The 13002-nt window shown below is 45.7% G+C and overlaps 2 protein-coding genes across 6 annotated transcripts in view; both read right to left on the bottom strand.

Moving 5' to 3' along the window:
- The window catches only part of dcaf5 (ddb1 and cul4 associated factor 5), a 43513-nt gene extending 42185 nt beyond the window's left edge, over positions 1-1328 (bottom strand). Inside the window, exon 1 of the mRNA XM_084310055.1 lies at positions 953-1328. Coding sequence (XP_084166181.1) covers positions 953-1169 — 217 coding nt within the window. The 5' untranslated portion in view covers positions 1170-1328. The remainder of the gene's footprint in view (positions 1-952) is intronic.
- A 2713-nt stretch (positions 1329-4041) lies between these two features.
- Positions 4042-13002, bottom strand: part of pacs2 (phosphofurin acidic cluster sorting protein 2) — a 176135-nt gene continuing 167174 nt past the window's right edge. For all 5 annotated transcript variants that reach the window (XM_084310536.1, XM_084310540.1, XM_084310538.1 and 2 more), the window contains 6 exons: positions 12394-12436; positions 12198-12240; positions 11143-11275; positions 9838-10058; positions 7843-7956; positions 4042-6888 (listed from right to left, as the gene is read on the bottom strand). In XM_084310536.1, the coding sequence (XP_084166662.1) occupies positions 6770-6888; positions 7843-7956; positions 9838-10058; positions 11143-11275; positions 12198-12240; positions 12394-12436 (673 nt within the window). In that variant the 3' untranslated portion in view covers positions 4042-6769. The remainder of the gene's footprint in view (positions 6889-7842; positions 7957-9837; positions 10059-11142; positions 11276-12197; positions 12241-12393; positions 12437-13002) is intronic.

Raw genomic sequence — 13002 nt, 5'->3', positions numbered from 1 at the left:
AAAGACTGATGTACAGGGCAATTTCTTGACAGCACCACCAACAAACAGCATTCAGTCCATAAATGCTTCCAAGATGTTTGCCAATAAATAATCCAGACATAACACGTTCCATGAGATCACACTGATCAACAGGCCCCCCTTACAGTTTCTTCTTTCAGTAGACTAACATGTTTGATAAGAGTTAACAATTAATCAAGCCAGTGTGCAATGTGCATTTATTTGTTAAATATAGCAAACTAACTAACCCATGATTGATTGATTGAAAACTTTATTAACAGATTGCAGAATGGGTACAGTACAGTACAGCTCAATACAATTGTTAAGGTGATGCAGACCAGAGAAAGACTTTCATCTTGTTTACATCAGGGTCCATGATCTATACAGGGATCTTCTAATGGCTTCAAGTATACATGACAATAGACTGGCAGCAGTATGGACAAGTGGCACACAACACAAGCCATCATCATAAAGAGACTAGAAACTGCTAGCTTCACATTGTCAGGCCAGGCCAGAGGACTGTTTTTAATCCTCTCCAGGCACAAATAATAACCTGGTGATTTGAGCAGATAACGGTCAAGTCATTCACCACCATGATTATTAAAGTGACCCCCCATTTGCACAACATCACCCCCGCAGTGATCAGCTTATCTATAACTAAACGACACGGGATGATGGGGTCGGGAACTTTCACCCTACTACTGTACTAAAAGCAGCTTCTTCTTGGGTGTTTGACGTTAGCGGTGTTAGCATGTTAGCTTGTGTGTTAGCATGTTAGCTTGTGTTAGCATGTTAGCTATGCTAAGCTAACGTGCTAAGCTAAGCTAACACAGCTCGGGCTTCCCTGGGGTTTCAGCTGGCTAGCCGTTAGCTTAGCATGCTAGCTAGCGACTCAAAACAAGTCAATGAGCCCGATGATGATGATGAGAGGGGGGAGAGAGAATTGTCAGCTCACCGGACACTAGCCATTCCCCTCCGTTGTTTGAGAACTCAATAGCGTTGACACAGCCGAAGTGTCCGAGCATGTCCTTCTTGTAGAGGCTGGTGCAGCCGGCCAGCCTGCGCCGCTGGAACTCTTCCTTCAGGAGCGGCTGCCCGGTGAGCTTTCTCCGGGACAGAAAGCCCAGGGAAGAGCGCATTCCGCAACCCTTCAGCTCCTTCATTTTCCACATGCAAATCTAAAAAAAAATGTGTTTGTTTTTTATACAAATGCACCTTCGACATCAACCCCGTCTCCGGGTTTGTGTCCCTACAGGCTACGGCACACTGTCTACGACTATCCCCGGTCTGTTGAGTCTACATTCTGGTGGACACCCCACCGCTCCGCTGCTCGCTGATGTCGACGTTTGTTTGTGCCTCTTCTCGCCAGTAGTTCCCAGCAGCTTCCTGCTCCAGCCCCGGTGCGAGGAGATCTGTGTCCCCCTGTCTGTCATCCTGCCGGTCCCCCCTGTCTGTCATCCTGTCGGTCCCCCCTGTCTGTCTGTCATCCTGTCTGTCATCCTGTCTGTCATCCTGTCGGTCCCCCCTGTCTGTCTGTCATCCTGTCTGTCATCCTGTCTGTCATCCTGTCGGTCCCACCTGTCTGTCATCCTGTCGGTCCCCCCTGTCTGTCATCCTGTCGGTCCCCCCTGTCTGTCATCCTGTCGGTCCCCCCTGTCTGTCTGTCATCCTGTCTGTCATCCTGTCGGTCCCGCCTGTCCGTCATCCTGTCGGTCCCGCCTGTCTGTCATCCTGTCTGTCATCCTGTCTGTCATCCTGTCGGTCCCCCCTGTCTGTCATCCTGTCTGTCATCCTGTTGGTCCCCCCTGTCTGTCATCCTGTCTGTCTGTCACCCTGTCTGTCTGTCACCCTGTCTGTCATCCTGTCTGTCATCCTGTCGATCCCCCCTGTCTGTCATCCTGTCGGCCCCCCCTGTCTGTCTGTCATCCTGTCTGTCATCCTGTCTGTCTGTCATCCTGTCGGTCACCCTGTCTGTCATCCTGTCGGCCCCCCCTGTCTGTCTGTCATCCTGTCGGTCCCCCGTCTGTCTGTCATCCTGTCGGTCCCCCCTGTCTGTCTGTCATCCTGTCTGTCATCCTGTCTGTCATCCTGTCGGTCCCACCTGTCTGTCATCCTGTCGGTCCCCCCTGTCTGTCATCCTGTCGGTCCCCCCTGTCTGTCATCCTGTCGGTCCCCCCTGTCTGTCTGTCATCCTGTCTGTCATCCTGTCGGTCCCGCCTGTCCGTCATCCTGTCGGTCCCGCCTGTCTGTCATCCTGTCTGTCATCCTGTCTGTCATCCTGTCGGTCCCCCCTGTCTGTCATCCTGTCTGTCATCCTGTTGGTCCCCCCTGTCTGTCATCCTGTCTGTCTGTCACCCTGTCTGTCTGTCACCCTGTCTGTCATCCTGTCTGTCATCCTGTCGATCCCCCCTGTCTGTCATCCTGTCTGTCATCCTGTCTGTCTGTCATCCTGTCGGTCCCCCGTCTGTCTGTCATCCTGTCGGTCCCCCCTGTCTGTCATCCTGTCTGTCTGTCATCCTGTCTGTCCCCCCTGTCTGTCTGTCATCCTATCTGTCATCCTGTCGGTCCCCCGTCTGTCTGTCATCCTGTCTGTCCCCCCTGTCTGTCATCCTGTCTGTCTGTCATCCTGTCTGTCCCCCCTGTCTGTCATCCTGTCGGTCCCCCCTGTCTGTCATCCCCCCTGTCTGTCATCCTGTCTGTCATCCTGTCTGTCTGTCATCCTGTCTGTCTGTCATCCTGTCTGTCTGTCCCCCCTGTCTGTCTGTCATCCTGTCTGTCCCCCCTGTCTGTCATCCTGTCTGTCATCCTGTCGGTCCCCCCTGTCTGTCGGCCCCCCCTGTCTGTCATCATCCTGTCGGTCCCCCCTGTCTGTCATCCTGTCGGTCCCCCCTGTCTGTCTGTCATCCTGTCTGTCATCATCCTCACCATCACCACTCGGATGACAGGTGACGCCGCTTCTCCCAACGACTCTTGCCACAGAATTGGTGTTAATTCATTAACACTTTGAGTGCCGGCCTCCATGTCCTATTTACCCCGTTGAATGCCGCCACCCACTTCAGCTCTCATATTTGCGAACGCATAAACTATATCTTAAATTATGGCTATGTGTCTAATATGGCCGTCGCTTATCAATGACTTGTTTGCAGTCAACATTGTCGAAAAGGATTGTTTTTTTAATCGGTTCATTTCTGTTTGATACCATTTTGAAAAACGCTCGTTTCTTGAGACTTGACTTCCAGAAGATTTCAGAAGATTCTGTGATAATCGCCCTTTACTGGAATCCACAAAACACGTTGTAATTTTTCGGCCTATTTATAGATTATCGATAGTATATGTGTACTTATGCATGCTATAGAAGCGGGCTGAAAAATCGATTATCTTATTTCCTGATCAGGTACACACACTCACAGCCACACACACACATATGGGACACGTTGATATATAGGTGAAAACAGCTCTGATTATCCCAATACTGGTCAAATAGATTCCTTACCTCAGATCAGATGTTCTCCAAAAAGATTATTCCAATTCCTGATCGCCATTCCAAATATCGATCGCGTTTATTGATCCAACGCTGGGTACTGGAAATATATATTCCACGCTGTTCTGATGGTCCACAATGAGTCAGATCGGCTCGAGTTACTTGCCTGAGAAGTAAAATGTGGATTCCGGATTTTTCTTTTCTCATCCATTTTCATTGAGTCCATTCCAATGCGTGCATTACCATCTGGTAGACGATAGGGGGCGGTATTTTACCAATTCGAGCTCAGACACATCCCCACTGGTAACGTGAGGCTAGATTGATGAAATATGAATGGAAATCGATAATAAAAAAAATAACGATTAAATAACGGCATAGCTCGTTTCTGGCACTGAACGGTTGGCATGAAATAACGAATTATGCCGTAGCTGGCACTCAAAGTGTTAAGATCATTGTTTTCATTGAGAGACACTAGTGGATTTTTTTGTACAGTACAATTTCTCAATTATTGGACTCATAACTCACATAATAAAAAAAAAATAGAAAACAATGCATTGTTTAGTGTGTATAGTAGTTTATTACTCCCAATGTTGGGATTACAGTAGTAGTCTTCAGGGGATTCTCAGTCTCAGGCCTTTCCAAGACAATATGAGAAATAAACAAATCACCTAAAAAAAAGGTCTCCTTTATAAGGAGAGAGTGCTTTTTCGACATGAATGGTCTTTAGTGGTCTAAATGAATTTATATACCCAACTTTTTGAGAGCCAACTGTTTTTTGAGCGTTGTTTTCTTTCTCCGCCTGATGCGTGGGACCCTTGGAGCAGGATATGAATGAGTTAAGCTTGACTGCAGATGCTTCTATGGTGATATCAACGCAAAGATTAACAACCTGCCTACATCACATGAAGCTATTTCGCGGTCAGTCCAGACTCAGCACCATACAAGCCAGGGACATAATTAAATCAATTAGTCAGAACTGGGCAATTTAGGCACTTATCAAGTAATTGGCAATGGTTATAATGAAATTGCTACTAAAAGTCATTTCATAAGCAAAATGCATTGTCAGTTTTTAGTTTTATGATTAAAGGATCAACTAAGGATGGAACAAAATGTCATACACTAATACAAAATTAAAAGTATTTTTTTTTTAAATCTTTAAATAGTTAACATATTTCTAAACATTCTAGGTCAACCTTTCAGAAGTACTAGATTAAAATGTACATGTATACTATAGTCTATTTGGGCCTGTCGGATTGAGCGTAGAACGATGATATTGCACAACATACTGATGTAATACAAATGCACGGCTTGCGTATGCATATGGACTATGGTCAACACAATGTCACAACCGCGCGCCGTCAAGTCCGCTCAGAAGAAACGCGGCAGATCGCGGTGCCTGTCTTTATGTGCCTCGGTGAACTGCAGCTTCACGGCATGAAGTCATCGGTGCAGAGCGAGTTTTAAAATCTCCTAATCTATAATGGAACAAACATTTAAAAGTGCTTTACATTAAGGTACCTTCAATACATTCACCTCTACATAATGAAGTCGACTATAATACCAGGCAGGTAGTGAATGAGCTGCAGTCGATGACGATGATGATGATGACGATGATGATGATGATAGATAACACTTTGGTAAAGAAAACAACACATAACGTTACCATCTTGCCATCTGGAAAAGATAAGGAGTGCGGCCGAGGGAGTGTGGGATTTCTGAGAGATATTGAGACGGCGTACGATCTGAGACTTCCTCAGAGAGAGAGAGAGAGAGAGAGAGAGAGAGAGAGAGAGAGAGAGGATCGAAGGAGAAAGAAGTCAACTAGGGAGAAGACGAGAGGGGGGGTTTAAGAGTGAAACGCAGAAGGAAATAGCGATATGTCATCTTCTAACAGTGCAGGGCAGGTTACAGGTTCAATTCAGAGTTGCATTCACGTAGTATACCGTCTTGGGACTCCAAAAAAACTCGGTATCTCGTCTTGTGCGGGCGTCATGCACCCCACGTCCAATGGGTGATTAAGGTGGGGGGTGGGTACAGACCGAATTACATCGGTACTACCGAGTACCGATTCACGCTAGATCAATCGGTACCAAATTTCGGTACCTTTACATGTAATATATATGCTAGACAAGGGGGAGCCTTTCCCACATATATATATATTACTGTCCCGTCTCTTGACCAGAGAGACCAAGACCAGACGAGGTCAGAGGAGTTTGATCATATTTACTGAGGATGGCCAGATAATGTTGATATTGAAACATTTAAAAACACATGATACATGATCATGCGATTTCTTTTGTGTGGTGTGTTACAACAATAAATAACACCATGTTCTAAATAAAGAACAATGTTGAAATTGAGACGTTTTGACGTATTTTTTACAACTGAAATCATTTTCTTTTTGTTATTACAGAGAGTTAAGTACCGGAAAAAGGAACTGGTACCGGTACCGGGTACCGGTTCAAATATGAACGGTACCCAACCCTAATGAGAGACACAATGACATTAAAGTTAGGGTGAAGGTAGGGGTGGGGTTTACACACGAGATACCACGTTTTCCATGAGTCCCGTACAGTCTATTGCACATTTCAGTCTTTCTTTCCCTTCAGTGCAGAGGGGTCAAAGGTCAGGAGCTTTTTTAAATCTTCAGGGAGAAGAGGAGGAATCCGGCGTATAGGCAACGGTCGCTTGAGGTTTGAGAATCCAAATCCCCCTGTTCCTCGAGAGTTACAAAACAAGACCGTCCACGCTGCTCATCAAACCGAGGCGACGGGATCTTGATGAATTGTGCTGGCGTAAGTATCTTCAAGCCCAACTCCGCCCAATAAAAACATCACCGATGATAGAGGAGAGTGGGGGAGGGGGGAGCTCGGGCATTTGTTTTTTTTTGTTAAGAGGTTATTTCATATGTTTTTAATTATTATTCTGTTAGGTTTGCTGTTCGCGTTTTGTTCTCAAAAAAAGTCTATAAAAACATCAGCAGGATTTTTCTTCTTCTCTTCTTAAAAAGCCGGCTAGGGAGGTCTTCCCTCGACAGCCTTGCCTCGAGAAGTTTTGACATAAATAGAAAATTATAATAATAAAAAAAATAATAATAAGAATGCACACACGACAAAAACGACGACCTCATACGAGACGTGGGGAGGAAAGCAGGAGTTTAAATTAAGACAGCAGGACGGATGTGTGTGGGGGGGGGGGGGGTGCTGTGTGTCGGTTAAAAGATGGTTGGCACGAGGGAGCGAGGGGGGTCGGGGGGTCGTCCTCGGGGGTTCAGTCTCTCTTTAGGTGCCACTAGTAAGGGCCTTTTGAGTGTCCAAAAATCCCTATAGGGAAGTGCTTGACGTGTGAGGACCACTGTGCGGCCAGCTGGAAGAACTTGACGTCGTTCCACTCCACGCCGTCGATCAACACTGTAGGAAACACAAAACAAACATTACTGTACATTTTACTGTAAATTTTACTGTACATTATACTGTACATTCTACTGTATATTTTACTGTACATTTTACTGTACATTCTACTGTATATTCTTGGACTGTATATTTTCGAATGTATATACATATTTTAGAATGTATTATCTTTGACTGTGTGTACTCTTATTTTTGACCACCTAAATATTTACCGTGAGCGCTATTTTAAATATTTAAATCAAGTCCCTCCCGGCGTCAAGTACAGTAAGTATAGTCCCTGCGCTCCACCGGCCACGATTCATTCAGAAACGTGTCAAATCGCATTGATGCCAATGATGCATCTTTGGCATCAGCCGTCGTGTCCTACAGACGACACAAGCCCGGGACGCTTCTATACTTTAAGCAAGTGGCTTGTCCTTCCGCATTCCCGTTTTGCGCTCTGATTGGCCACGCACGTTTCTGGTCATGTGACATGTGCACCAATCGTGGGACGGCAAGTTTTTGGACGGTTAAGCTTAGGCGCTCTTTCGAAGTTGGTTAAGGTTAGAGTTTGTCTTAGAGCATGGCGATAGAACGCCTGACCTGATTCCTAACTCTAACCTTAACCAACTGCGAAAGAGTCGCCTAAGCTTAACCAGTGATAAACTAGGCGTTAGGTAGTTTGCAGGCTGTTAGACCCGGAAATAGGCGCAGAACTTGCCGTCCCACGATTGGCACATGACCAAAAACGTGCGTGGCCAATCAGAGCGCAAAACGGGAACACGGAAGGACAAGCCACTTGCTTAAAGTATAGACGCGACCGGGACACATCTGAAATTGCCCTATGTCAAACCCTGCCGGGGGAGGCAACAGTTGTGATTGGAGGATCAAAAAAAGAGGGCAGGTTTGACATAGGTCCATTCCTTCTGAAGTGGGTCTGTCAGGGTGTCAGGAGGTCTGAGTGGGCGGCTCTACCTCTCAGCATGGTCTGCTGGTGCTTGGCAGTGCAGATGAGACGACTGATGCCCTCGATCACTTGGCTCTTGGACTCCACCTCCTTGTCTTTACTCTTTTTTGGCAGGAACATGACTGGGGAGAAAAGGGGGAAGAACAACAGAGACGCTAGATTTGAAAGGTGCTGCAGATGACATTCAGCCACTAGATGTCGCACTAGAGCACCGGCGTGTCATTCATCCCACGTGGGGGGACATGGGAAGGGGATACATGTAAACAACAACATTCATTTTGGACCCGCAAAAATGTTTTAAATGATAAATTCATTAATCAATATTTTTTTGGGGGGGCAGCAATACTTTTATTCCACACCTTTCTAAAAGCTCTGGATAATAATACAAATAAATATTACATAAAAATGTTATCTATAAACAAATAATTCAAGAAACTGCTAATCATGAATATTGTAATTGTGATTATGACAATGATGTTCCCCAAATACAGAGAAGGACACACATTAGTCTACCAGCCGGATTCTGGTATATAGCGCATCTACCCAGGGTAAATAAAGTTATACAAAAAAGTTAAAGTTGCCTTCCCTGAAGCCTCGTACAAGCTTCCCATTTTTTAAAATCCCTGTGCACAGGAGCAACAACAACAACAACAACAAGTCCTCTACCTATCAAGCTACTCTCTCATGGTGGAAAACTTTGACGAACAAACATTTCTCCTCCCCGACGCTATTTCGCAAGGTGAATTTTGGGCTTAGCTCCGCCCCTAGACAAGTGTGATTGGTTTGAGAAACACAAACAAACCCAGAATGTTCTTTTCCCCCCCTAGTGCACGATGATAATGGGTTGGCACTGCAGACGTGTATCCTGCATTGGCAGTTTGGCACAGCATGAATGAACAATAAATAATAATCAGCTAAGACAGATTTAGACAGATACTTTTAAATGCAGCAAAAGAAGGAAGAACCTTCAGAGTCAGTTGGAGGGCATTCCAGGTGTCGGACGCGTCAAAGGAAAAAGCAGTTTTTCCTAGTTCAGAGCGAACTGGAGGAACCCTAAGAACCTCTGTGCCTCACATTCACCCATTCACACACACGACGACGGCAAGGCGCCAGGAGCAGTTAGGGGTTCAGTGTCTCGCTCCAGGACGCCTGTACCTGTTCCGCAACAGTAAGTTACTTCCGGGGTAGGCCTGATTGGCCCCGACAGGCACGTGACGCGGCAAACTCAGGACGCGCAACGAGGCTGCTGAGAGCTGTCGCGCGGAAATAGGCTGTCTATTGCCATTCTCTAACACAAACTCTAACCTTAACCAGCTCCTTAACAGCGCCTAAACTTAACCGTTCTAACCTTAACCAACTCCGAAACAATGCCTAACCTTAACCTTAACCTTAACCATGCCTAACCTTAACCGGCGAAAGAATACACGTTAAAAAAAAAATCACGTTAAAAAAAAAGATTTGATGGGATTCGAACTCGTCAACAACGGACCGCAGGATCGCAGGACCGCCGCTCTGCCAGGTGAGCTGAAGCGCCGAATGAAAGTCATGGCTGATTTGGACGGTTACGTAATTCCGCAAGCTCTGCCGCTCCGCTCCGCGGAGCGTGCCGCGCGGCAGAGAAAGTTGCGCGTCACGTGCTTGTCGGGGCCAATCAGGCCTACCCCGGAAGTAACTTACTGTTGCGGATAAGCTATAAGCCTCCAGGACACTTCGACATAAATGGTAAATGGTGCATTTATATAGCAGCTTTTATCCAAAGCGCTTTACAATTTGTTCCGCACATTTTACCCATTCACTCACACATTCACACACCGACATTCAAGGAGCCGACCTGCTCATCGGGAGCAGTTAGGGTTTAAGTGTCTTGTTCAAGGACACTTCGACACGCTGCCCGGGAGGAGCCGGAATCGAAACCAGGAACCTCCGGATCGAACCGGTGACCTTCAGGTTACCAGACGACCGCTCTACCTCCCGAGCCGCCACACATTACCATGTCTTCTTACCCTTCTTATTCTTCTCCTTGGTCACCACCGTCATGGACATGGTGGGCTGGGGACCGCACTCTGCTCCCCCTAGTGGCAGCCTGCTGACCTGCAGCGACCGGAAGGTGCATTTCAGGGTGTTCTTGGAGGAGGCGTCCTTCTTCTCCACGTCTCTCTTCCTGTCGGCCGGAGCCACCCAGTAGTCCACCTGCAGCCCCATCAGCTCCAGACCTCCCCCGGGACTGAGGCACACAGAGGAGGAGGAGGGGAGGAGGCGGACGGGAGACACGGGAATTAGGTCAAGGTCAATTATTTATCATCTGCATTATAGCAAATCTATATACAGGTGCAGCTCAATACATTTGAATATCGTGGAAAAGTACATTTATTTCGCTGCATTGATGCAGTAATTTGTGCAAAAGGAGCCCCAACTAAGTACTGAGTGAACATTTCAGTAGGCTGACATTTATATATTATTAAATATATATATTATTTGATTGGTCTTATGTAATCTAAAACATTTCTGAGATACTGAATTTGGGGTTTTCATGAGCTGTAAGCCATACTCATAAAAAAATACAAAAAATAAAGGCTTGAAATATTTCACTTTGTGTGTAATGAATCTATAATCTATGAGAGTTTCGCTTTTTGAATTTAATCACTGAAATAAATAAACTTTTCCACAATGCACCTGTATAGCATAATATAAAAACAACCAAGGTTGACCAAAGTGCTGCACAATACAAAGTACAAAAGTACTGTAAATACAATGCTAATAAAAATATAACACAAGGTGCACAATTTACAGAAACAGTACTGCAAACAGTACTACACACAATACACATACAACAGAAAAATACAATATAAAATGCAGTCAGAATAGAAGCACGGATGTACGGCTCAGCCTGAATGCAGAGCCGGTGGAAATGCGAGACGTGTGTCCAGTCCTTTACAATCTCAGAAGCCCATCGTTCTGTCTTGGTATTCCATTCATGTTCCATATCTTTGGGTTTAAGGTGAGTCTCCTATATTAGCACAAATTGCTTCCCATGGGTTTATGATACAAGGAAGATGATCTTAAAACTATATGGATTTGAGAGACCCAAGAGCAGCAAAACATTAACTACATTATAGTATGAAAATGAAGGTATGTAGATATATATATTAATTAATATATAGACATATATCCCATCCGCTTTGTACACAATTCACCTCTGAAATGTATTTATTATTTTCAGTGTTCATCATGGCCGAATACTATTTTGTAGAATCACTCTGTTGGAAGATTCTACCCTGCCGGCGTCAGAGAGAGAGAGAGGGTGTTACCTGTAGACATTGAACCCGGTGACGGAGGGCGAGGAGGGAGGGGTGGGCGACGCTTCTTTCAGAGCGGGGCACACTTGCGGAGGAGTGGAGGAGAGGAGCGACGACCCTATGGGCGCTGCGTCGTCAGAGTCCCCTGGGACGGGGAAGGGTTAAGAAGAGGATCCGTTAGGTCAATGTGCTGTAGGTGTGCGTGTGTGTCGTACTGTATGAGGGCTGTCATGTGACAGGGCAGGGTCATGTGACAGGGCAGGGTCATGTGACAGGGCAGGGTCATGTGACAGGGCAGGGCCATGTGTCACGACACAGTAAAGTACACACTTGAGGTATGACGATTCCAATTCAGATATTTGTAAAAATAAACACAGTACATTTCGTACATAATCACACACACATGTCCCAAGGCTCTAAACAGTTTTGCACACATTCATTTAGCTCAACAGTTATTGAGAGTTAATGAATTTATATATGGGCACCGGTGACGTCATCAGAGCACACTGGATCATTGTGTTGTGTTGATGACAGCTCAATGAAGTGATGTAGATGCAAAAAATAGCAATCCCTATTGTAATCCTCATTCATCTACAACATCCATTCATTGAGCTGTAATCAACACAACACTAGGATTCAGTGTCCTCTGATGACATCATTGGTGGCCATATTCACCCATTAACTAAAAAACTAAATAAATTATTATTATTATTATTATTATTATTATTATTATTATTATAAATAAATTGACGTTGTTTTTTAGTGAAGTGCCCCTTTATTAACCCTTTCACTGCCGCACTACCAAACCGGTTAACCCTTTCACTGCGACAATTCACAGAAGGTTAACCCTTTCACTGCCACACGACAGCCGGTTAACCCTTTAAAAAGGGTTAACCTTCTGTCGTGTGGCAGTGAAAGGGTTAAGTATTGTTTGTATAATCCAGTGTCTAGGTAATGGTGTCTAGTATGGGATCTCTTGTTCAAAATAAACGTTTTTAGAAAATATGTATTTCTTTCCCACCTAAATTGCAAACCACCCCCGTGTACAATCTGACCTAACGGCTCACCTGAGGTTGCAGACGTCTGCTCCACTATACCCACTTTCACCATCTGGAGAGTTCAGAGTGCAGAGGGCAAAGGTCATCGGTCAGAATGGAGGACTTGAAAGAGTTACGCCAAACATTATAGACTTGAGACAAAGAAAAAAGGTCGACTGATAGAAAACCTGCGTTTCCTCGTCAGGGAACGGGAGCGGTGACTTACCCCGACGAAGGGGATGAACTTCTGACACGAGTCCTCGTCCGGGCTGCGCGGGGGACAGACAGACAGACAGACAGACAGACAGACAGACAGACAGACAGACAGACAGACAGACGGACAGACGGACAGACGGACAGACGGACAGACAGACAGACAGACAGACAGATGGACAGACAGACAGACATACAGACAGATGGACAGACAGACAGACAGACAGACAGACAGACAGACAGACGGACAGACGGACAGACAGACAGACAGACAGACGGACAGACAGACAGACAGACAGACAGACAGACAGACAGACGGACGGACAGACAGACAGACGGACAGACAGACAGACAGGCAGACGGACGGACGGACAGACAGACAGACAGACGGACAGACAGACACAGACAAACGAGGCGTGAAGAGAGAGGAGGGAGGTCAAGAAGAGAGTAAACAAAGTTTGAGAAGGAAGAGAGCATACTGTACATGTTGGTGTAGATTAAAGAAATGAATCAAGGACAAGAGGTGTTTCTAAAAACAGACACATCTCCGTGGAAAGTAGAAGATCTTTTAATTCAGAGAAACTTCGGCGTCTTAAGGGTTAGTGAGGTTTTGAAATCTACC

This window comes from Notolepis coatsorum (genome assembly GCF_963971535.1).
Source record: "Notolepis coatsorum genome assembly, chromosome: 3".
Lineage (NCBI taxonomy): Eukaryota > Metazoa > Chordata > Actinopteri > Aulopiformes > Paralepididae > Notolepis > Notolepis coatsorum.
This window is presented reverse-complemented; position numbering and strand designations above follow the sequence as displayed.